Genomic DNA, 24,328 nt, shown 5'->3' on the forward strand with positions numbered 1-24,328 from the left:
GCATTCTAAGGCCTAGTACAGCAAATCCATGTCCTCTAAACCCACCCTTCAAGGACCTTTAGAATGGCATGTTAAGCATCACCCAATGTGTACCTAGACTCATTCAAATATTAAGCAAAATGGACATACACGGCACACCAACAGGAATGGACCAAGTCAACATCCTACCCGATCTTTGGGGATCCTTGGCCAGGTGGAACCCTCCTGTCATTAACATCTCAGCTTCCCTCGCCAGGAGCAGATACCGGGGCTCGTCCTGAGTTCCATCGTATTCACCCCCTTCATCATAATCTGTCATGTTCAGTGCAGCGTTGTACCAGTGCAGAGCTTCCTTCCAGTCTTGGATTCTGATTTTTAAAATAATTTTTAAAACAGGTTACCCCGGGAAATGAAGAAGTTTTACTTTGGAGCTATAGAGCTCAATCCTGCAAAGTGCTGAGCACACTGACCCAATCCAGCAAAGCACTTAACCATGTGCTTACATTTAAGCAGGTGATTAGTCCCACTGAATATGCATTACAGGATCCAGCCCCCTAATGATGAATGGGGCTAAATTCACTTTACATCCATTTGGGATTCACAGGGATGAAATGATGGATTGCAATGGCTCGACAAGTTCATATTGTTTTCGGAGGCTGCATTCTTATACTCTAGAATCTCAGCTTTCTTTAAAAAAAAAAAAAAGCAAGTCTTTAGCCTGTATGCGTGTAAAGATAACATTAAAACTGCAAATCAAGTGCAAACTGAGGTCTGTCTGAGCCTTAAGAAATAGCTGTGGTGTGAACTGCCCCATTCATTTCAATATGATGTTAATTCTTAAGCCTAATGATAATTTAATATCAGTTTTGTTAAGTGTTTCTTTGCTGATCAAAACATATAAGAAATAAAAGGGATGATTGTTATTATTAAAAGGGATGATCATATTATGAAGATCTGTGCAACTGACTGAGTGGCATCTTGTTTTGGCATCTTAAGTGGGCACAGTTTGGTTTGTGGTTGGATCTTGGGAGAGAATCACAAATGCACACACACAATCTTCCTGGATTCTGAGCTGAATGGCTATATTAATATGTCCCATTCAAGGTTGGCATTATTAATAAGACAAAAGGAAGAAGGGTGTAATCCCTTATCCACCACCTGGTGTGTTTGGTACATCGGAAAATTAATCTAATATTGTATTTTTTTTAAAATTATGACATTTTAAAAATATACAAAATTAGCGAACAAGATGCTATGTAGTTTGTGGCAAACCACACCATGTATTTTTGAGTCAGAGCCATCCTGTTGTAATTTTGGCTGTATCAGCCTTTTCCATTATAAACTCTGAATTTCAGGGCTTGCTTAATAGCCTATCTATAAAAATTGTCATTAAACTGCTCCGAAATGAGACCAGCCATTTTAAAGTTATAATTAGAGCAGTGGTTCTCAACCAGGGGTACACGTAATGCTTGGGGTATGTAGAGGTCTTCCAGGGGGTACATCAAGTCATCTAGAGAGTTGCCTAGTTTTACAACAGGCTACATAAAAAACGAAGTCAGTACAAACTAAAATTTCATACAGATAATGACTAATTTATACTGCTCTATACAGCTCACTGAAATGTAAGTACAATATTTATATTCCAATTGATTTATTTTATAATTATATGGTAAAAAAGAGAAAGTAAGCAATTTTTCAGTAATAGTGTGCTGTGATACTTCTGTATTTTTATGTCTGATTTTGTAAACAAGCAGTTTTAAGTGAGGTGAAACTTGTGGTATGCAAAACAAATCAGACTCCTGAAAGGGGTATGGTAATCTGGAAAGGTTGAGAACCACTGAATTAGAGTGCTTGTCACATGAAAAGAGATTTGCCAGTTTAAAACTTCAAATCATCCTGGATTTAAAATAACGACATCAACTTAAAAAAAATCACACTCTTCTCTGACATCTTTTGCTATCATTATTAAAAGTAACTAGAATGACAATGACTGAAAGTGATTAGAAAAATGATTCTTCTTCTATCTTTTCAATGTATTTACTTTGTACATTTTAGAGCATTGTTTACAGGCAGTTTCAGTATTTCCTTGTGTCAGTCTGTCTGTTTCCCCGGTTGTTTGGGTCTTTCACAATGCAACAAGGAAGGAACAATAATGTTTTTTAAAAACAGGAAAATGTAATGGTAAAACTCACCTGAAGTGACTCAATTTTTAAGTGACTACATTTCACACTGACAGTTTTTATACTCATTTTTTCACTGACCCTCACTTTTTGAGGACCTGGCCCTACTCCCATTAAAGCCAATGACAATTTTACCATTGACCTCAAAGGAGAAAGCCTCAGGCCTTACCATAAGTAAGGGGGAAAGTCGCTATAGTGCAGCAAGCTTGTGCAAGCCCTATGTAAGCCTTAGTGGAAAATCCTGCCTGCTCCTTTGGGGTGAGGAGTGCCCCATAAAGCAGCAGCAGTGGTGTGGTTCCAATGTATAGGGACAATTAGACTGTTATGTGGATTCATCGGCCATTGCCCCTGGAGGGTAAGGGTATGCATCCCAGAGTTACTGCAGCTACCCGGAGATGTGGGGGCAGCAATCTCTTAGCCTTATTCACATATAAACCAGTGTGACTTGAATATCAGGGCCAAATTCAAACATGCACACACAGCTCCCATTCACATCAATGGGACATGCAACGCAAGTATCCAAGAGCAGGATCTGTCTCTCAATCTGTGTAACTCTTCCCTTCTGTGGTGATATAATCTTATAGTACAAATTCTGCTCTCACTTACACCTGTGTAAATTTGAAGTATCTCCATAAAATTCAGTAAATACTACTACTACTAATAATAATTAGCACTCATGTAAGTGAGAGCCTGCAATTCAAAAAAATCTTCTGCATGGGCAATCAAACATTCTAACCTACAATAAGTTATTCATTCACACATACAAGCTCACACACACAGTACCTGTTTGAACCAAGATTTACACCTGTGTCATATGCTCTTGCTACCAGAATCATGGAAGGCCGGTCTCCAGCTTCTGCTGCTCTCAGTAAATAATCAAATCCTTTTCCTCGGTTTTCCTCTGTGTCCTTTGAAGGCAAAAGCAGAAACAAATACTAAAATGGATATATCTAAAATTCCATCATTTGTTCCCTTAGTTGTAGGTACAACCCCCACAACCCCAACAAAGTCAATGGGTGTTGCAGGTCTTCAGCACTTTTTGAAAAATCAGGTCCAAGGTGTCCAAGTTGGGCACCAAAAAGTGAGGGACCCAAAACCAGAGGCCAGTTTTGAAAATATAGGCCTCAATGATTTATCTAGAACCATGAAATTAATCTGTGGCAAAGACAGGAAAAGAAGCTGGTTATCTTGTTCCTAGTTCCAGGTCTTAATCACAAGGGACCACCCTTCTTCCCTCCAAATGCATGCCTGGGATTGTTGGATATCGCAGTGAATATAATATTAGTATTATCACTCGGCAGGATGGTTTGCTGCTCCTAGACTAGACAGGACACAAAAGATCCCAGGATGCTTTACTTTGTATTTTGGTATTTTCAGTATTTTTATACCTCTGAAGTGACCTCTGAAAGAATGTGATGTGGCAGCTGGGAATACATGAGTCCTAACCCAACGATGGCTTCCAGTTCTCCACAATCAGCAGCATGCACCAGGTGAAAAAGAGCAGATTCCTGATCCCACTCCTGATCCTTCTCACAGAAACGTCCAGCTTCGTGGTAGCGAACCATGGCCAGATGGACCTACAACACAGCATGAGTGACATTTTATTTAGAAAAGTTAAACAGACATACCAACTGTGGCTCTAATGCAGTGGTTTTCAAACTTTTTTTTTCTGGCGACCCAGTTGAAGAAAATTGTTGATGCCCGTGACGCAACAGAGCTAGGGATGAGGGGTTTGCGAGGGGCGAGGGGCTGGGGCAGAGGGTTGGGGTGTGGGGGTGAGGGTTGGGAATGAGGGGTTCAGTGTGTGGGAGAGGGCTCTGGGCTGCAGCAGGGGGTTGCGGTGCAGGAGGGGGTCAGGAGTCTAGGCTGGGGGTGCAGGCTCTGGGCTGGGGCCAGATATGAGAGGTTTGGGGTGCAGAAGGGGGCTCCAGGTTTGAGGGGAGGCTCGGGGCTGGGGTGAAGGAGGGGTCAGGGCTCTGAACTGGGGGTTCAGGCTCTGGGGTGGGGCTGGGGATGAGGGGTTTGGGGTACAGGAAGGGGCTCTGGGTTTGGGGGGGGGCTCAGTCCTGGGGCAGGGGATTGGGGCTTAAAATTAATCATGTGCTTAACTGCTTTGCAGACAAGTATACTGGGAGGGAGGAAGTGAAGAAAGCAAGTGATTAAATTCACTCTCGCGCACAGTGCTTGTGAAGGGAGCCAGTCTGATAATCCTCAGGACAAACAGACTCTGTTTTGTCTATAAAACAGACATAGGCTGGCCAGCAGCAACTGTAAACCTCACTTACACAGTGTCTTCCTCTAGTGGCTGGACCACATAGCAGTTTAAGAGTCTCTACTGCCTGAGCTAAAAGACCCAGGTCTGCAAGGAGGCAGTTGTCACACAAGCTTCCACCACCTTGCTTCACCAATGTGCCTTTAACTGTGACCTGGTGGGACTCTAACAGAGCACTGGGGCACATGTGCAAGTCGCAGTGCACCTATTACGGTCCTTGGGCCCTTTAAAACAAAGAGCTGTGCTTGCAGGGCACATGACTAGGAGAAAGCACTGTCCTACAGGAAATCAAATATAAGGCTTTTTGCCTTGTATGTAGGGCAGCAAACAGGAGAGGCCCTAGCACACAGAATCTCTAGTTTGGAACACTATAGTAGCTAAGAAAGGTCTATCTGGAGAGGGGAGTGCAGAGGAGAGAGATGTGTCATCCCCCTTCCCACCTGCAGAAAGTGGGAAAGGTCTCTTACCAAGGTTGAAATTCCGGCTCCACCAAAATGAAGGGCAAAACTCCCATTGACTTATATGGGGAAAGGATTCCACTCCAAGTATTTTCTATTACTTTGAGCTGTTTAAAATCTTCTGTTCAGTAATAAACTCCACATGAGGAAAGGGACATGGAACTGATCTCAAGCATTGGGGCTTTTTGTAGACTGCCCCCACCCCATCTGCCCAATGGCTTATGGACTCTCCCTAATATATCAACATTGCTCTTTGCCTGTCTGTACAGTTGCCAGCTCGTCGAGGGGGCGGTTGTTACTATATAAACAATAATAAATTATACTTCTCAAGTCGGAAAGAACAGAATTAAAAGAACCATCACCACCTTCCCAAGGATGGATTTCCCAATTTTCTTTTCAAATTCCAGTGCATTGAGTCTCTGAACTTCCACTGCAACACAGGACGGTCTATGGACGTGGACTCTGGAAGAGTTGTAGAGATTCCACTTCTCCACACTGACCTAAGAAAACCCACAAACTTGTATGATAACTTGTATTTGAAATAAAACAGCGTCAAGACATTTAACTATGTTACCCCTCAGAAACTGAAGTGTCTGTTAAAGCTATTGTTTTCCTAGCAAACCTTTTAATTTAGGGTACTGATTTAAAAAGGCATGTTAGTAGTTACCCAAAAATATAATCACTTCTCTCACCAAAATCTCAGAGCAGCTCTCCATTTCTAAGCACACTAAGGCAGTAAACAAAATTACCTTCACATTTTGCAACCTTAAAATCACAGCAGCTAAAATAAGGCACCACAGTTAGGCCTGATCCAGCAAAGCCTGTGCTTAACTTCAAGCATGTGAATAGTCCTGTTGCAGTCAATGGGGCTGCTCATGCTTAAAGTTAAGCATGTGCTTAAGTGCTTTGCTGGATTGGGGATTTAAATAATAGCATTTTAGATATGGCTCATGCTCAGCAGTATCGGGGAAAATTAAAATCCTCTCAATAAAAACGCTATGGAGTCCGGGCAAACGTGTGCTGGGGTTTGCTAGATTGGTCCCATTCAAACTGTAACTAAATAGCTGTAATACTTCTTAATAAACTGCATTTTTCACGACCATGGGTGGATGGGAATCACTAGCACAATGCAAAACCATACAAAATTATCCCTATTAAAGAAAATCTCATAATACATGTTTTATGTAGAATTTCAGTCCATTAAAGTTATTTTAATTTCCTCCAACTAAACCCATTGCAAGAACTCTGAAATTCTAATTAGAACCTTTAAAGTAATTTTTGACTGATGTCAAAAATCTCTTTTCCTTTTTCTGCTCAATATATGACCTCGGTTTTATTTCTATAACCACAGAATACCTTTAATAAACAGATTATTATAAAAGTTACATTTTGTAAAAATGTGAAAACAGATCCTTTTTTTAAAATCAGAGAGAAAATGCATAGCACCAACAGCTATTTCAACATACTTCAAGAACTGTAGGCTTTACAAAAAAGATCATCCAACCATGTTTAGGGCACAGTGCAACAAATATAGCACAGAAAAGAAATCAAATCTTGTTATGTAAAGGAAACAAAAACATAATTGTGTAAGTGAGAAATTCATGCAGAATCATTAGTTTACTCAAGGGACTGTTTTCAGTGGTCACAGAGGGTTTATTTACAACAGTGTTTTTCTCTCATTGAGAAATTTAGAAAAGGGAAACAACATAGGTGAAAATTATTAATATAAACTTTTAATCAGCAATTAAAAGGAAAGAAAATTAACTTTTGATGTAGTCATGTGAAGTTAGGTGACAGATAAAAAAAATAGGCCAGAATGGTAAACTATTGTCTGCAGAGATTTCTGCTCTATTTACCCTTGCAGAACTTCCCAAACTGTCTTCGTCAGATTCACGTCTTCGGTTGTAGTTTGAATGGCCCTATGTTAATGTAAAGATTTGTATCATTTAATTTATGTCTGGTGTGTTCCTTCCACTGCTAAGGAACAATTTTTTTTACCAGCAAAATTAACAGAGACTATGATGAAAAGAACTTGTATTGTTTCCCCCCCCAATTATGTTGCAATCTATGAAAGAAACCTGTTGAATTGATAAAACTTCGTGCCAAAACTTTAATCCTATAATCTGAATTATTCCATTAGACAGACAAAAATGTCATCTGTCTCCTCAAAGATTACATTTTTGTTGCAAAAGATCTGACAAAATTTTAAGCACAGTTGTATTTGCTCTGCTCTGCACCAACCAAAAAGCTATTTAAAATATTTAAGACAGGAAACATTTCTTTAAACGTTTATGATTTATCAGAGTAAGCAACAGCCCCATAGAAATTCTGTACAAGTATGTTAATAGTTGACTGCAACATTAACCTGTGTGATGACTCACGTCATATAACATGCAGCAGACCTGGAAAGCAGGTGGTGAGATAGTGGTGGTCTTTGAAAGTGAGCCATACTCATAGATCTTCATTCTAACAAGTAACCTTTCACAATGCATGATTGTAAAGCACAATACAGAGCACCTCAAGAAACATGCAATCACATGGAGTATTTTTAAGGCGATATTGGAAATATTCTTTCCCTGCAAGCAACTGCAATAACATATTGGAGTTGAACAATCTATTTTAAAACATATGGGAACATCTTTCCAATTGTTGTCCATTCACTCATTGCACAGGTCAGATCAACTCTTTTACTAAACTGACTTCAATTGGAGTGGGGCCCCCACGAGGCCTTGTTAAATCCAAAATAAAGATCCTTACCCTTTCTCGATGATCCATATCTTCCAGGTCACTTCTCTTTTCACTGGGGCACCCACTGTCTCCACCATTTTCAGAGTCCTACAAAACACCAAATAAAGGCACAGCATCAGAGTATCCGTATATTCTCTTGTAAGGATCTCATCCTGCAGACCCTCACTCAAGCAAAAGTGCCACTAACTTCAATGAAGGCCAAGAGGAAGGTTGACTTTGTGTGTGTGTGTGTGTCCTCTTTTGGATGCTTTGTGTCCAGTTAAGGAGGAGTAGAAGTCTCAGTTGCGAAGGCTCTGCCTAGACTAGGAAAATACCCTAAAGAGCCTGTAGTTGTTCTTTCAAATGAGTTTTTCTAACTGGCATTCACAGAGACAATCCATGAGGATGTTATCTGGCTTTCACACCACAGAAGCATGCACAAGCCCCAGACAGATGACATTGGTGCAAGGAAATGGATAGACACCTTTACTTTGCATTAAAATGTGTTGGACATAAATGAACTTCTAGAGGAACAGAGTGAATAAACGGTCATATTTTTGATTAAAATATGAAATGTTCTCCCTTTATTAGGGACAGCTGGTGCATACAGCTTATGTGGCTTTCTACAGCACTGAGGACAGGCACACAGTTTTTATTGTTTTTACTGAATGATGCCCACAGGCAGTCCTTTAAAGAATCATTTACTGAAGCAACTGCAAACTCATCCTTTTTCAGAAAACCACTTACCCTTTGGTTATCAAGATGATCGTGGTCTTTGTGAACCAAGTTATCCACTTCACTGAACACAGGCCAGTCTAAGAAGAATAAATTTTTGTTTGTTATTCTGGAAATAGATGATGATATGTCAGGAAGGAGCTGTGGGTAACATAATCTTACTTCTATTAAAGGGTTTTCATGAAAACACCTCATTAAGTTGAAATACAGACATATTTTTGGTTCTATTATTACTTAGCAGGAATGTGTTTAGACATGGCGATGGTGGAAGAGGAGCTTTTGGAATAAATAAAACTTGACACTCAATAAAATTAAAATCAGTTTTTGTTGAAACGCCCAGGAGCCCAAAACTAACTTTCACAAAGTTGTATACAGAGAAGGCAGATGGCTCACTCACGAAGCATGTCCATTTTATGTGGTGTTGCTGAGGAGGGAGAAGAGGGTAAGGAGTCAAATGCCACATCACTCATGCTCTCATCTCCAGAATTTTCAGACAGGCGGAAAAGCAGAGGCGGCCGACTACCGGAGATCGTTCTCACCCGGCTACTGCCACATTTTTCCTCTGTGCCACGTACAATTGTCTGAGCAGATTCCTTGGTAAAGGAACATGAAAATCCTATCACTCATGCTTTCCTTCACTATATTCTGAATACGGTGTGTATATGAACACACACAAATATTTAATAATGGGCTCATACATATAGATATATGTATATATGTATGTATTAATGAAAAACACACAACAGATGAAATACTAGCCCCATTGAAGTCAATGGGAGTTCTGCTATTGATTGCAGTGGGGCCAGAATTTCACCCCAAAATTACAGTCCAGATTCTGCATTCCTTAATCAAGTAAAATTCCTGTAGAAAACAATTGGAGTTTTGTTCAATTAAAGAATGAGCAATTTGAGTCTTTGTTCCCATAATTATCTGTTGTCACCATGATCTTCAGAAACCATTAATGGTTTGGGTGCTTTAAGATCTATTTTATGAACATGATATAGGGTTTCATGCTCATTTCTACAGCATCAATTTAGGAACCAATAGTGGATAACTCAGCATCAAACTATTATATTTTACACTTAGCACAAAGAAACTTACAAGCAGTTTGTTACTATGATCCAAGACATGCTTCTCTTTAGGTGAAAGATCAAAAGGTGTAAGTCCCATACTTTTGCAAATCTTGTTACAGGCATGAGAATGAAAGAACAAAGCCATACCCCGTACACCTGGGGATAATAAAAGAATTTAGTGAAGGAATATTTTATTAACAAGAGATTAGATTTTAGAAGCCCTAAATGCCTTCCTTCAAATTATTCATGCAGCTATGCTACAATATTCTTGATCATCTTTCAATTTTAAAATACTACCGGCCTAAAATAGAACTACCCCCAAAACAAACACACACACTTTCTATTTTAAAATCTCGGATAGCTTTTCTCTATCATCCCTTTAAATCAATGTCTGCAAAAATGTTAAAATCTTAGAAGCTCTGGCTCTAATGAATGTAAGATATAGTGCAATAAACAATTAAAAAAACAGGGCAAAATTCAATCCCATACAAAAGACTCTCACAAATTCTAGGCAGATATGAATGTGAGAGCAACTGGAGCGTAAACAAGGTTATTCCTCCATCCACTCTGCTGGATGCATTCTAGTGATCTGGCGGGGAATTTACTGCTCTCAACTGCAGGAAGCTTGTTAATTACATAACTTTGCTGGTTTAAGACTGGAGCTGGCAGGATGCAGAAAATGTTTTTCTTTTTAAAACAGCCATCCTGAGTCAACTAAATCCACCAGAGCTTCACATATGGTTGTTGGGGTACCTTCCGATACACAATGACACAAATTAGCAGGCACTGGAGGTGGAAATTTCCCAGTTGTTCGTATTCTGCTCATCAGAAGTTTGCCTGCACTCCTCATACCCATGTTAGTGCTGCTCAGCAGACTGCTCAGAAGGAGAAAAAGCTTTCATAAAAATATTAACTAGCACTGTTGATTTTACCTAGGTTGCCATCTCCAAAGTCTGTGCCACTCTCTGTGTGGATCTGAGGGTCTGTATAAAGATCGCCAACTCCCTGGATATCAACAATAATGAGCTGGTGTCCTGAACGCTCAAATGTGAAGTGGCTAAAGGCCTGTAGGGAATTGTAAAATAATTAAGTGATGGAGAAGGAAATCAAGACAATATAAATGGGCAAACAGGATGTGAACTAGGAAACTTAATCCTCATTTTATTGAGAGCAACAAGATACCTGACTTTATTTTTCTATTTTAATTTTTTTCATTGACACCTTAAAGACAATTCATTATGACATCCTGAGCCTGATTCACCACTGATAAACCTGATAAACCAGTGTAAAGTTGGAGTGAGCCACTGGTGAATTAGGCCCAGTGTAAATATAAGGATAATAGCTAGAGATGGAAAAGTCCTATTACAAGAGAGTCCATCCCTTGCAAATGTAGGGTACAGCCCTCTGAGAGGGAATCAATCCAAGACCACACTTGGTGGCAAATCCTGGTTGCCTTACTCATAGGAAGTCAATAGGACAGCTTGTGTAGGTAAGCCAGAAGGATTTGGCATGTGGCCTTTAATTTTAACTCAAAGGCAGGAAAGAAGCACAGTCTATTGTTGGCAAACTGTCTGGCTGAACATTACTCTGCAGATTGTATGTGAAGCTGCATTATCCTCAATGAAAAATATTAACTAAAAACAATGGTGTAAGCCTAAAATTAAATACTTGGGGAAGGGAGGGTTGTTCCCCAGGACCAACATGGGGAGGGGAACCTTTGTAAGCCGATCTCTAACATGGAAAGGGGGGCATGTCTCCAGCCTGGACCCCACATAGTGGAGAGTGGATGGGCTGTGAGGCAAGAATGGGAAGGCCAAGTGGGCGAACTGAAGGGGATAAGCATCATTCCCTCCTCCCATACTGGGAATTCTATTTTCCGATGGAGCCCTACTCCTTTAAAAGTGGAATTCAGAGACAGCTGTTGCGAAGGACAGAACTAAGGAGAGCAGCAGCAGGATGTGGAGTCACAGAGGCTCAACACAAACAGCCCTCCACCTCTGGATCTCAGGGCTATGGAGTTTTGGGGGCAGACCCCTGTGTCTTCTGTGGGTAGGCAGACCCCATTCCCCAAGTGCCAAAGGGAAATGTAAGCATGTTCACAGAGCTTTCCTTTCTCTAGGGCCCCCTTGTGTGAGCTGTCCTATAAGGTGCGGTGATCTGGCTCTAGGAACATAATTAAGACTGCAAAATGTATGACTGGGCTCTTTAAATATTGCATTTTAAGTGTTCCAAGCACAAAAAGAATCCTGCTCTTTTGCATACAGCTGGGACATTTGGCACCTCCTGGGAAGGCCTCCAGAAGGACTCTGTATTTAATTTTAGGCTTACACCATTGTTTTTAGTGAATATTTTTCATTGAGGATAATGCACTTTGTTTAGCTAAACATTTTCAGTGCAGGAAATCTTATGAAACATTTTGTTCCCAACCTCTGAAAGAATAGTGTTGATTCCACAATGTACAAAAAGCCAATGGAAGACATAAAACCCTCCATCCACATTTAAGCAACGAGGTGAATATGAGAAACCTTTAAAAGGTTGCTTGTGTGGCGCTTTCTACCATTTGTTTTAATCCTTTTATTAGAACCATGAGATTTACATGGATCACATGGGTTGTTTGTTTATTTGAGTAAGCCGCTTTATTGCTACAGAAACAACTCCTGGTTCACTTATTCAGAGGCTGGAATTAATGGACTAGATCCTCAGCAGGTGTAAATTGGCCAAAGACAACCGAGCTATGCTGAGTTACACCAGCCAAGTATCTGCCCCCTTGTTCTTATCCAGTATACTGATTTAGTAGAATACCATTCAGAATCTAAAGCTTGAACCCTTTATTTCTTTTAAAATCTGAGTTTGCAAAATCTGCCCCTGCTAAGGTTAGATAACTAAAATAAGGCTCAATATTACAAGGTGCTGAATGCTTTCACCGAGGTGCTGAGCACCCTCAACTCCCACTGAAGCCGGTGTAACCTGAGTATACTAGGCAATCCTCAGGAAGCACTCAGAATCTTGCAGGATCAGGCTCTAAATGATAAAGCCTGTGCTGTAACTGGATACATTAATTCTGCACCATCCTTGAAAATCTGCAATGTCTTTTCTTGGCAAAAACAAGTGGATCTCTCAGTAAAGCCAAGCAAATCCCTGCAGCAAGCAGGGAGCACTCCGAGCAGCGCTAAAGTCTCACTTGTGGGGTCAAGCGAATGTTGTCATCTCGTACGAATCCAGAGTTTGAGTTGTATTTGATGTATTTGCCCTCTATGTAATGTTCCAAATGAAAGAGGGGCTTTCCAGGTCTGTTTTTCATTTCAATAATGCTGGTCTGCACTATGTCAACCTGGGAAAGGAAGCAAGAAACTTTGACAAAGGAGCACTCCGTTCAAATCAAGAAGAAAGCAGGTGAATTGTGCAGCTAAGCAAACTTTGGCAATGAACAGTTGCAAAGACTTGTTTATTTAACAATGAGAGTTAAGAGTCATGTGCTTTTGGGGTTGCTGGCAGAATTACATAAAGCAGCAGCAGTCCCTGAAAACCAACTCACTTCTATTTTTGCTTGAAAGAACAAAAGAAAAATCCTTCAGAAAAGCTTTTAGCAGACACTGATTTTTGATTTTTACTGGGGACTTCCAAAGTCTCTTATGAACAATCTGTATACCCACACTCACACATAGATGGACGTGTCATACAATTTGCAGTAACTAGTGCATGCACTACAGCAATGGAGTGAAGACCTGCCCTTTGTCTTTTACCATTCACAAATTTAGGGTGATTTTAGAAACCCCTACCTCCAAAGGAGAAACCATTACTGGTCTTTTTAAGTGATTGGATCTAGCCGATTAATTTGCAGAAGAACCTCCTGATGACCAGTATATTTGCCGCTCAAAATGAAGATCACTTGGAAGTATGGGGGAAAGATCTCTTTAGCAATAAAGGGCTATTGCACCCTCAGATATGCATGGTCTGCTCCTCAAAAAGTAAATTCAGAGCCATACATGTGATTCCAAAGCCAGAATATGGCTCTTAATTTTCATTGCTGGTAGATCCTTTTTCCATTCCTCAAACATCTATGTTTGGGAAGTTCTTGCCTCCTCTGAAATACCATCTATTAAGTATTTGCTAGGCAAACACAAATGTATTGCAGCTGGAAGTACATTTTGTAGCATTCCTGGTTCTCGCTACAGCGGAGATATCCCTGGAGCAGGTGTCTAGAAATCTTGACTAAAATGCCTTAACTTTGCTTTTGGCTGTTCTCTGTTGGTAGGTTAAGTATTTGCATACAATGCCCTTAGAAAGCATGAATGCTTTCTGCACTTTTTCTTTGTTAAAATTCAACTACCATAAAAACAATTAATGAAAAATGTTCAGCGTGGGCCATACGGCTTTATCTGAGCAATTAATTGGCATTAACCTTAATGGGATTTGCACAGATAAATCCCTGGGAACTGGTTTGAAAACTCACTCCTTAAAACAGAAAAACAATTTCTTGCACATTGGTTCGCTTGGTGCTTTGTGGTACCTGTTTTGGTGGCTTGTGCCGGTTATACTCCTCTCCCCAAAGTTTTGCTTCCATTTGAAGTCGGACATCCTCAAAGTATACATCCCTGTCTACAGTCTCAATGTATCGCTTGGCAACATAGTTAAATGCACCTTTCCAGTTCTGAGTGTGTAAAAAATTGGACAACTTTTTCCTGCAAGGCAAAGAAATTGCAGATAAAAGGGAAACTGAGAACTTTGATTCAATATTTCCCATTCCCTCGCCTCCCAAAACACCAAAATTCAATGTGCCAAATTCTTCCCTCAACAGCAACCTACATCGGGATCTGACTAATGAGTTTGAACAGATATTCGAGCTGAAAAAGACGTTTGAGCACATATCAAGGAGGAGGGAGAAAGCAGCATCTTGCATGAATGCTTTGCAACATGCTAAAAGACAGCCTGCACACAGCAGAACAAACACATGGCTCGGCTGCTGTTATGTAGTACTGCTCCCTACCCTCTCACTTCCCTTCTGATCTCAAACCAATGCATGAGTCAATGGTGCTTGTCTCAAGCACTTGTTCTAAGCCAATCACTTTGTCTTGCAGAAAATTAAAGGTGATTTTAAAACTTTAACAAAGAGGAAACAGCCCTTTTCTCCTCTGATAAGGGCAGACTTCTGCTTATATAACACAAGAATAGCTACTCAGTCATCTTATGGCGAGGAACAGGTGTTGCAGATTGGAATCCTTTTGCTGCACCTCTAAAGCTCTGTCAACATATAAGTCCTTAAGATGTAAACACTTAAGAGTGAAGAAAGAAAGACTGACCGCAGAGGGACTGCTGGATGCCAACTAATGCAAGTGCATGGGAGGCTGCAGGGGATCCCAAAATACAGGTCAACCAGAAAACAATAGGTTTCTAGGCCTCACAGGCAATACTTTTGAGTTTGGGGACCTCTATGCCACTCGCTCGCTCTTTTCACCTTTCCCCAGTAGGCCAGTAGTAGGGTGTGTTATACCTATTCATATGGGGCTTAGGGAGAAAGAAAGAAGGTGCACATGGTCTTTCTGCTGGGTGATTTAATTTAACAGAGCTGATGACAAAAGATCTGAAGACAGACCAGAAGCAGAAGCTTCTGGCAAAATTGGGGGTGAGCAACAGCAGTCTGGAGGATGAGGTCGGGAAGGTAAAGTAGTGTCTGAAGTCATGTCCAGCTAGCTCCTGGTGGTTCTCAAACTATGACCAGTGGTCAGCGATGGTACACAGAACCTTTTTGGTGATCTGCAGAATGACACTTTTGAGAGCCAAGCAGTGCCAGCTAAACTCCTCTCCTTCCCAACACGTTGGGAGTGGAGGGGAGCCCATGAGAAAATTGCACTACTTGGCAAGTAGTGCAGAGCGAAAATATTGGAGAGCTACTGCTGCCCAGGAAGGGAGCCCACCACACTCCTGCTGGGGCAGACAGACAGACATTGGCTGTGACACAGGCCCTCAAAGAAAGGGGTAAACAGGCAAAAAATGAAAGATTCTAAGAATTTGAACAAGGATTTCAGAGCAGCGTGGCTCTCCAGGGAATCAATCTCTTCCTCCAAAGAGAAGCCAGCTCTCATGCTCTCCTGCAGCCAGCATTCTCCACTGTTTGCTAAGCACCTTGCTGCCATTCGGCTGAGTGAAAATTTGTGGGGGAAAGATCTCCATGCAAGTGCACAGCAATCAGAATAGAGCTCCCTGAGTCATAAAGACATAAAAGAAGAGGCTCATGGATGAGAAATATCAACGAACCACTGTAAATGAACTCTGTAAAATCCAGGAGAAAGGAAGCTAAAGAAACACACATGTGAAACTTGTTTAAGAACAAAAGTTTGAGGTAGTGACATAATGGTGAGATGCAATTTACATTTACAGTATTTTAGGCCAGGGACACAAAGAGGAATTTGGTCATTTACAAACAAGAGCTGAAAGCAAACAGGACAGACTAAGACTTGTTGCTTCCAAAGCTTCCACTGCATCTGGTTTTGCATGAACAGAAACTGTTTGCATTGCTTCTAAATCCACTCAGGCCCAAGTAGTGGGTTTAACAGTTACTTTGTCCTGTTTACCTGGATATTCAGTACATTGAGCTGCTACCATTTGGAAGCTTCTCTCTCTCTCTCTCTCTCTCTCTCCCCGTAAATGAAACCAGATGTTAAATCCAAATCATCTGGATCCAGCAGTCAGAGAGAAGGGGGAGCTGCTTGAAGCACGCACATGTGTACTTTCTAGGAGACATTAGCATCCAGAGACTGGAAAGGGAGGGGATTCTTTTCTAGTGCAAACTAATCTACTGCAAGGTGCTGGTACATATAGCTGTATCCTCAAACATTCTCTGACCAAAGAGAAACCCTCCCCATCCAGCAATTTCACTTACTGGGAAGAATGATTCTTCTTCTTCTTCCAGTTCCACCTTGCTTAGAACACAGTCATGGTGATTATTCTATAGTAGTGGTTCCCAAACTTTAACAACCTGTCAAACCCTTTCACTAAAATGTCAAGTCTCGCGAACCCCCTCCTAAAAATGAATATTTCCAGGGATTTTCTCCTTCACTAGAGTATAAATAATAAAAGTAGTGATCTTGGAAATATAAAATTTGTTTTTATGTCATGCTTATTACACACTATTTATTATTATTTATCATTACTGTATTTGTATTACATTATGAAAATGGCAACTCTCTTCCAAGATCTCACTTTTGTAGCTTGTATCACTTTGAATAAGCCTGTTATAAGACAAGGCTCCTATGTTTCATCAAGAAGTATCAGATGTGAAACAGCATGAAGGTATTTAAGAAGCCAACTCAGAGTTCCTCCTACATAAGCATTCAGGTCTTGAGCAGTCCACGCAAAAACCCACGTTACAACAAAGCTTAAATTTGTTCTTGATAATAATTTTAAAAACAATACTAGCTGCCTATTTAATTTTAAAAACAGCAAAAAATATCCACCTCCCTTTCCATTTCTTATAAGGAGTCTTGAAGTTTAAATCTCCTCAGTGTGATAGATATGCTTGCTTTGATCTGGTTAGCTCTTGGAAGTCCAGGGGCTCCAGGCTGCTGGCAAAGTGCTGCTTGGGGTCCCTAGGGACTGCGCTGTCCGCCATCAGGGAATTTTTTCCTGAGAACCCCCTGTAACATTTCACGAACCCCCAGGGGTTCACGAACCCCAGTTTGGGAACCACTGTTCTATAGCATCTGATTCACGTTTAACTCTCAGCACGATAGGCTTCTGGTGAGAACTGGGCATCTCTTTCCCCTGATTCCAGCTATTCCTCCCCCTTATATCTGCATAACCATGGGCCTGCATTTGCCCTCCAAGAGTTGCAGACCCCTGCAGTCCCATCCCATTCAGGACCGTTTCAGCAAACTGGTAACCCACTGTTCTAGGAACATCTGTGTGAGCGGCTAAGCTACAGCAGATGGTGGAAGAGGCAAGTTCCAGCCCTAACTTTTATGGATCTAAGTATTAAAAGCAACTGATTATGTCTGTTTGGGACTATTCAAAGCTACTGTTCCAAGAGTGCTCCAGGAGAGATCATGCCTCAAATCTCAGCATTCCCCAAGCATGCTCACTGCATTGCCCGAGCACACTCACTCTACTATCCCTTAGGAGAAGGCAGCACGCTGTCCCTTCTGTAGTGTTCCCTATGCTGTGGCTAGTAACCCGGCAAGATACAGGGAGAAGGAGACAACTGCAATTGGGCCTGGCCTCTGTCAGAGAGCATAGCTAGAAGGCTCCTTGTCCTCCTTTCCTTGCAAACCCATGCAAAGGCCAGGCACAATTTGGCCAACCCACTGGGACTGTAGCCTGGTTCTCCACCCAGCCATGCTCTCACCCAGCAGGGAATTTTACTTTTTCCCTGCATTCCTTTCCCCCATGTCAGAGAGAACAATTACATTAAAACTGCTGCACTCACAACTACAGGAAATGCTACAAGGAGGCCAAAAAGAAAAAGCAAGTGGACACTTACGTTCTGAAGCACTCCCGCATTGCTCCACGGCCAAAGGGCTGAAAAAAATCCAAAGACAGTCATTGCCATAAAGTTAAAGATTAACAGTATTTGACATTTCCACAGCCCCTTTCCTCCTGCAAGATACCCAAGCACCTCACAAATGACCCACATACAACACAGCTTGAAATGCATCCTTCTCTGAAATGGAAGGTGGTAACCAATTGGCCCAAGTAGAGGGGAAGGGGAATTTGGGGAAAGGCGCCTGGAGAAAATCTCCCTCTTCTAAGGAAAAGTAGTGGGTTTAACAGTTTTTGGATCTTTAATATCTCTGCAGGACAGACAGGTTTTTGCTCTTTAAGGTCTGATTCAAAATATCTGTCCAGGCTTGAGTTAGCTTTTTTGTGACCGCCCAAAACAGCTGACTTCAAAATTCCCAAATTTAGCCCTGGGTGTCCAATGTGACCTGCAGACTGACACCACTCTAAATACATGCACTTCTGCAGTAACATGGACCAAGCAGCTCCCCAAACTTCTCAAGTGACTCCTTGTTTTAAGTGGTAGGTGATGGTGGTCCTACCCTCATCAGCAGAAAACCCAGGCAGTTTTTTTCCCTAAGAGCAGAAATTATTTGGAAACCTCAAAAAGACAAAGCTGGCCAGACTGCCAGGCAGTGGGCTATGGGTTAGAGTCCTGGGCTCTGCTCAAAACACCCATGCCAGCAGGAGTGGGGAGTGCTGAGGAGGCAGCATGCTGAACTCCTGGATGGGAGTGTATGCCTCACGTCACTTGTCTTTGGTTGGCAATTGCATGGCTGCTGCTGGGCTGGGGAAGAGCTGCCCCTACATGCTGCTCTACTCCAGTGAAGGGAAGAGTACTGTGCACAGACCCTTAAAGGAAAAGCAGAGGAATAAAATGAAGAGAATGATCCTGAGGCTTGGAAACCCCTGTTAAAAAACCTCTGCTAGGCACCTTCCCCTAGCTTAGTCTATATTAAGAAGGAACTAATAAATACCCCCCACTACTACTACTATTTTAATAGAAAAGACAGAGACAAATGTGCTCTTACTTGTGAAGCCATTTTGATGAGAACTTCATCTTCGACCCACTCCCCAGTAACTGCGTTGTACCTGCACAATTAGAATTCACACCTCTTAGTAAAATGCACAAGGAACCAAAGACTTTCCCCTGTGTCACAGCTGATCCTAGCTGACTGGGGAGTTGATGTAAAGTTCTTCTCTCTGCTCTATCTTACAGAACTCTGAGCCTCTCCACTCCCCAAATCTACGTGGCTGCCAATATACGATTTAGGAAAGAAAACTAGCAAATGGCCTCCTCAGAGGGCCATACTGAGGACACTCTGTGGCTCGGCCAACAAAAAGCCCTCTACTCCAGAGCCCATGTAAACTCTGCAGCCGAAACTAAGACCCTGTCCACACTACAAAATGGGCCTGATCTGCTGTTATGTTAAAGCTCCTCCAGGCTGCTCTTGCCAGGTATAGAGGGTGCAAAATGGTCCTCCGAGAATATCTGCTTCACAGGGGGCCTCCCTGGCTGGGGCAGAGCTGGCCTAAGATCTCTACACCAGCCCTGCTCTCAGGCCCGGGCACAGGGGTGGATTGGTGGCACAACAGGGGTATGACCTGAGTGCACTGGATTATGGCTATTCTCTGCCTCCCAAGGTCCACAGGGGACCTTGAGAAGCAAAGCATAAATTAGAGTAGCCCTGAGGCTACTAAATCTTACACCAGGAGCTGGGCATGCCTCTGCACAACCCTAAAATATAGGGAGCACAAACGTGGCTTTGCCCCTCCTGTCCCAAGCACAGGAATGGACTAACTAAGAATCAAGACCGTTGTATCTGCAACACATGATTGTTTCTAGCTTGCCTTTCCTGACCAGCCTGGATAGATTCCCTCCTCCACCCTCAAAAACCATGCCAGCCCAGCCATTCTATCTACAAGTTACTTCCCTTGATAGCCTATACAGCACAGCTTTCAGGGGAAGCAAAACCAGACCCTGCTCTTTTTATTGGGCTATTTCAGCACTTTCATTATTAAAAATGCACAAGAAGTAAATAAATGTCAGTGCCTCAAATTTCAAAACATACAAAACGCTTCATGGCTGTGCAGTGTAAATGCTTTGGCAAAGCATGTGCCCAAAGTACCATATGCAGGTCAGGGACCAGGACTGGTTTCAACACATACATTACGCTGTGCTATTCTGTTCCTTTTAAGGGTTTATGTTCCAGCCTCATGGAGCACTGCTGCACGTCCACATAAAGAAACTGCTATTTCAGGAAAGGCACAAAGTGTTACAAACAGGCAGAGCTGTTTATAGCTTCAAATACCATAATGATTTTGTTTCTTTCCTTATTGGATTAATTCTAAGGAATATTTATAAATCAATCAGCAACACCCTTCTCATAATTACTTCCAGTCTGCTTCTTGCAATTCTGGGACTTTTAGACATGGCTAAAGTGGGAGAGATTCTAAAATGTTTCACTATTTTTTGATCGAGTACGGTCTTTATAAATGCTAGTTAGTTTCATTTTAGATACATTCTTGCCATGGACTTATTTCCCTAGATAATTACTCAGACTGTATAAAAAAAATGAACACAATCCTTTGAAATATACACATGTAACCCAAGGGAATCTGCTTAACATCACTATTAGAAGTAGAAACATCTACAGACCTATAACGTGTGGCATATTCTGTTTCAATGTCCTCAAGATGAAATTCTGCCCAGGGATCAGGCATGTGTTTAGCTTTCTGAATGGCATGTTTCCAGGCTTCCTACAGAAGTTAAAAACTAGCAGGTTATTTATATCGAACAACCACCCAATGATTACACGCTTTATAATCACATTATCTACTGTACCTTTGGACCTCAGTGTTGTAAAGAAAAATACGCAGGCACACTCCTGTGTGCATGTAGAGTCAATGGGCTGGGGGAGTGCACGGACCAGCTTGCATATATCGCTTTAAAGGATGAGAGCCATATTTTCTAATTTAATTCCCCTCCCCCTTCTCTAATTCAGTGGTCCCCAAACTTTTTCTGCCATGCTCCCCCTTACCCATAATGGACCCTGTCCATGCCCTCTCCCCGGGGACTGCAGCCGTGGCTGGGAGTGGGGCCATAGTAGGGGCCCAAGCTGCGGCAGGGCCAGAGTGGAGCTGGGGGCAGAGTGGGGCTGAGTGATGCTTCCTCCCCACCCGCCATGGGGGCTGGCCGTGGCCTCGCCACGCCTCCCAAATGTTCCTCTAGGAGGGCACACCCCACTGCTTGGAGACCACTGCTCAAATTGATATTGGTTGAGTGCAAAACACCATTCAACATTTTACAGTTTCAAGTGCAATGATAAAAAGCACAGAAATGTAAAGCACCAGATTCTGATTTGATTTATACCACAGTAAATCCAAGTGAGAATTTGGTCTAATACACACAGGTATGAACTGAGCATAACTTGCATAAAATGCAGTAATTTTATAATCTTCAGTGTTTAGAACAGCTATCTACAATAACATTTAGTAGCCAATGTTAATGTTAGAGAAATTTACTTAAAGAGAATTACATTTTAATTGGAAGTAACATGTCCTATCAGTGCAAGTAAAGAACAAGCCTGCTTTGCACAATAATATCAAGGAAAAAAAAGCTTTGCAAAAACCAAGGCCTCAAAACTGAGCTCACCACAAGATGCAAAAGCAGAAGAAAGTAGTTATGTAAGGAAAATGGATGATTATTATAGTTCCAGACAAGTAGCTATTTCAGTCTTCATCAAGTCACAGTAACTCTGAAAATGCATATGTTGAAAATTCAATAGTTGTTTCCACAAGCCACTCTAAATGCTTTTCTCTTAACACTTATCCTGTCCCCCTATTTTCACATTACACTATGCCCAGAGCCCCGGAGGTCCAATCCTCCACAGTGTTAAATGCATTCTGCAAGACGCCAAGTACCTTCAATCACTACTCATGTGAATGAGTAGAGAGTGCTCAGCACCTTGTCAGAGTCACTCAGCACCCTTGACAGCCTGGGTACTTTGTGCCAGCTCCTATCTGAATCTGTGGCAGAAAATACTGATTTCTGGAGCACTGTTTATCACTTCTGTGACTGAATTTGCAATATTTAAAAATAGTTTTAATTTTTTTTAGAAATTAAATATCAACAAAAGCTAAACAATTACAATACAAATATCTATCAGCACTGAAATTACTTTGCAAACCTTTATATTGTATAATAGTAGGGACCTTTATAAAATAATTTACATTTTCAACAAGTAGGTCCATTCTATTCCATTGGCAAAGCAGCATATTCTAAAAGCAAATAAAAAGCCCCACCTTCTCCACCCATAAAACCCAGCCATACATAAAATACATTAAATGAAATCAGTTAGAAAATAGTCCCTGTTTGTCACATGACAATATGGGCTGCTTGATGTCACATGATCTGATGAGCTACATGGGAGGCTCCATTTGTAAGCTATGTATAGGAACAGGTTGAATAAAAACAGGGACACGCCCTTATGCTCCACTGAAATATATCGGATAATTTCCAAGGAATCATGTGGTCATGGGGTGTATGAAGGAAACTGGCCTTTTTGTGGTGTTTGGAGAGTGGCTTTATACCCCTGTCTATGGATTTCACCCTAGAAGGTGCTAAGAGCCCCTGAAAGATACTGAATGAAATTAATGGGAGTTGAAGATGCTCAGCACCTCATAGGTTTGAGCCCTACACTTGTCTTCTGGTTTTCAAAACAGAGAATCAGCATTAAGAACACCAATCATGCAAGCATCACATTTCTTCTGTTTTAGATTACACAAGGGTGACAAGTTAGAAAATATAAATGAAATAAAAATACTCTAACATCCCCTTTGTTCTTGTTAACAACAGGAAATAATGTGAAAAAAACAACTATGTACACATTTGTAAAAGTAAATGCCTATTTATGATGGTGAACAAAAAGATAAATTACAAATAACAAAAAATTCTTCAAGGTGATGTTCTGCTTCAGTGATTTCTATGGGTGGAGCTGCATCAGTTCTTCTAAAGAATAAAATAATGAATCAAAATACCATTTTTTTAAAAAAGTCTTAAAGCATCCACTATGAAAGGTTCCATTTTAACCTACTCGACTATGGTCATCCACAGAGCCATGCTTAGATTGTTGCTGTGTGTCATTCTAAAGAATACACGAGAACCATTAAAATAGGAAAATGTACATAAGACAAATGATCAGTTAAGTGCTTCCTTTTTTGCTAAATGAAAAATGTCCCTTTCCCACTTAGGATAGATCTACACTGCAATTAGACACCCGCAGCTGGCTTGTGCCAGCTGAGGCAGGGCTCAGGCTAATGGGCTGTTTAATTATGATGTAAACATTCTGGCTCAGGCTGGAGCCCATCTCTGTGACCCTCCCACCTTGCAGGGTCCTAGAGCCCAGGCTCCAGCCTGAGCTGAACCGTCTACACCACAATTAAACAGCTCCTTAGCACAAGCTCCAGAGTCCGAATCAGCTGGCATGAGCTAGTCACGGGTTTTCAACTGCAATGCAGACATACCCATAAGCTGTTTTTCAAAATGTGCATTCCAGAGTAAAATAAAACTTTAGAGAATCTGTGCACAAATCTGTTCAAGTCAATGGAACTGCATATGTAAGTACAGGTTAAAGCACTGGAGACATTATTTGGTAGAAAGATTGAGGGGTCTGATCCTGAGAAGAACTGCATTAATTTGAAGTCAATGAGAATCTGCCACTGACTTTGGTGGGAACAGAATCAGGTCCAATGGGAGTTGATGTTGCTTTGCAGGACCAAACTCAAAATCATAACAGAATTTGGCTCAACATATTGTATATACATGGAGACAACAGCTGCATTAAAATTCCCTCACCCTCCTCAATCACTAAATGGCACATGATTCTATTGCCATTTTTGTAATAACTGATATCTATCTAGAATTAAAATAGATAATAGCTTGCAAAAATTTCTACAGTATTAGAAAAAAGAAGAACAGGAGTACTTGTGGCACCTTAGAGACTAACAAATTTATTAGAGCATAAGCTTTCGTGGACTACAGCCCACTTCTAAACGAAAGCTTATGCTCTAATAAATTTGTTAGTCTCTAAGGTGCCACAAGTACTCCTGTTCTTCTTTTTGCGGATACAGACTAACACGGCTGTTACTCTGAAACCTACAGTATTAGAATGTCAAATACATTACAGTTAATCAACTGTGGTGGGAAAGTCAACATGTCTACCATGTTCAGAGGCATAGCATATTTGTACATACAGACCCTGTTAGCTAATTATTAGAGCTCTGCACAGATACAAAATTTGTATCTGGATCAGATCCACAAACATCGTCTGCAGATATCTGTTGATACCCAGAGATTTGCAGGGCTCTACTAGTTACACCAGGCCAGAGCATACTTTTTTTGTTCGTTGC

General features: G+C 41.3%; 1 protein-coding gene across 2 annotated transcripts in view; it reads right to left on the reverse strand.

Annotated features, from left to right (window-relative positions):
• The window catches only part of EEF2K (eukaryotic elongation factor 2 kinase), a 50,187-nt gene that overhangs the window by 5,882 nt on the left and 19,977 nt on the right, over nt 1–24,328 (reverse strand). For both annotated transcript variants that reach the window (XM_034782929.1, XM_034782930.1), the window contains 15 exons: nt 20,577–20,677; nt 18,949–19,009; nt 17,901–17,938; nt 13,935–14,106; nt 12,606–12,755; nt 10,357–10,489; nt 9,453–9,580; nt 8,749–8,944; nt 8,364–8,431; nt 7,647–7,724; nt 6,746–6,808; nt 5,255–5,389; nt 3,548–3,736; nt 2,943–3,067; nt 169–347 (listed from right to left, as the gene is read on the reverse strand). In XM_034782929.1, coding sequence (XP_034638820.1) covers nt 169–347; nt 2,943–3,067; nt 3,548–3,736; nt 5,255–5,389; nt 6,746–6,808; nt 7,647–7,724; nt 8,364–8,431; nt 8,749–8,944; nt 9,453–9,580; nt 10,357–10,489; nt 12,606–12,755; nt 13,935–14,106; nt 17,901–17,938; nt 18,949–19,009; nt 20,577–20,677 — 1,816 coding nt within the window. The remainder of the gene's footprint in view (nt 1–168; nt 348–2,942; nt 3,068–3,547; nt 3,737–5,254; nt 5,390–6,745; nt 6,809–7,646; nt 7,725–8,363; nt 8,432–8,748; nt 8,945–9,452; nt 9,581–10,356; nt 10,490–12,605; nt 12,756–13,934; nt 14,107–17,900; nt 17,939–18,948; nt 19,010–20,576; nt 20,678–24,328) is intronic.

This window comes from Trachemys scripta, chromosome 10, assembly GCF_013100865.1.
Source record: "Trachemys scripta elegans isolate TJP31775 chromosome 10, CAS_Tse_1.0, whole genome shotgun sequence".
NCBI lineage: Eukaryota > Metazoa > Chordata > Testudines > Emydidae > Trachemys > Trachemys scripta.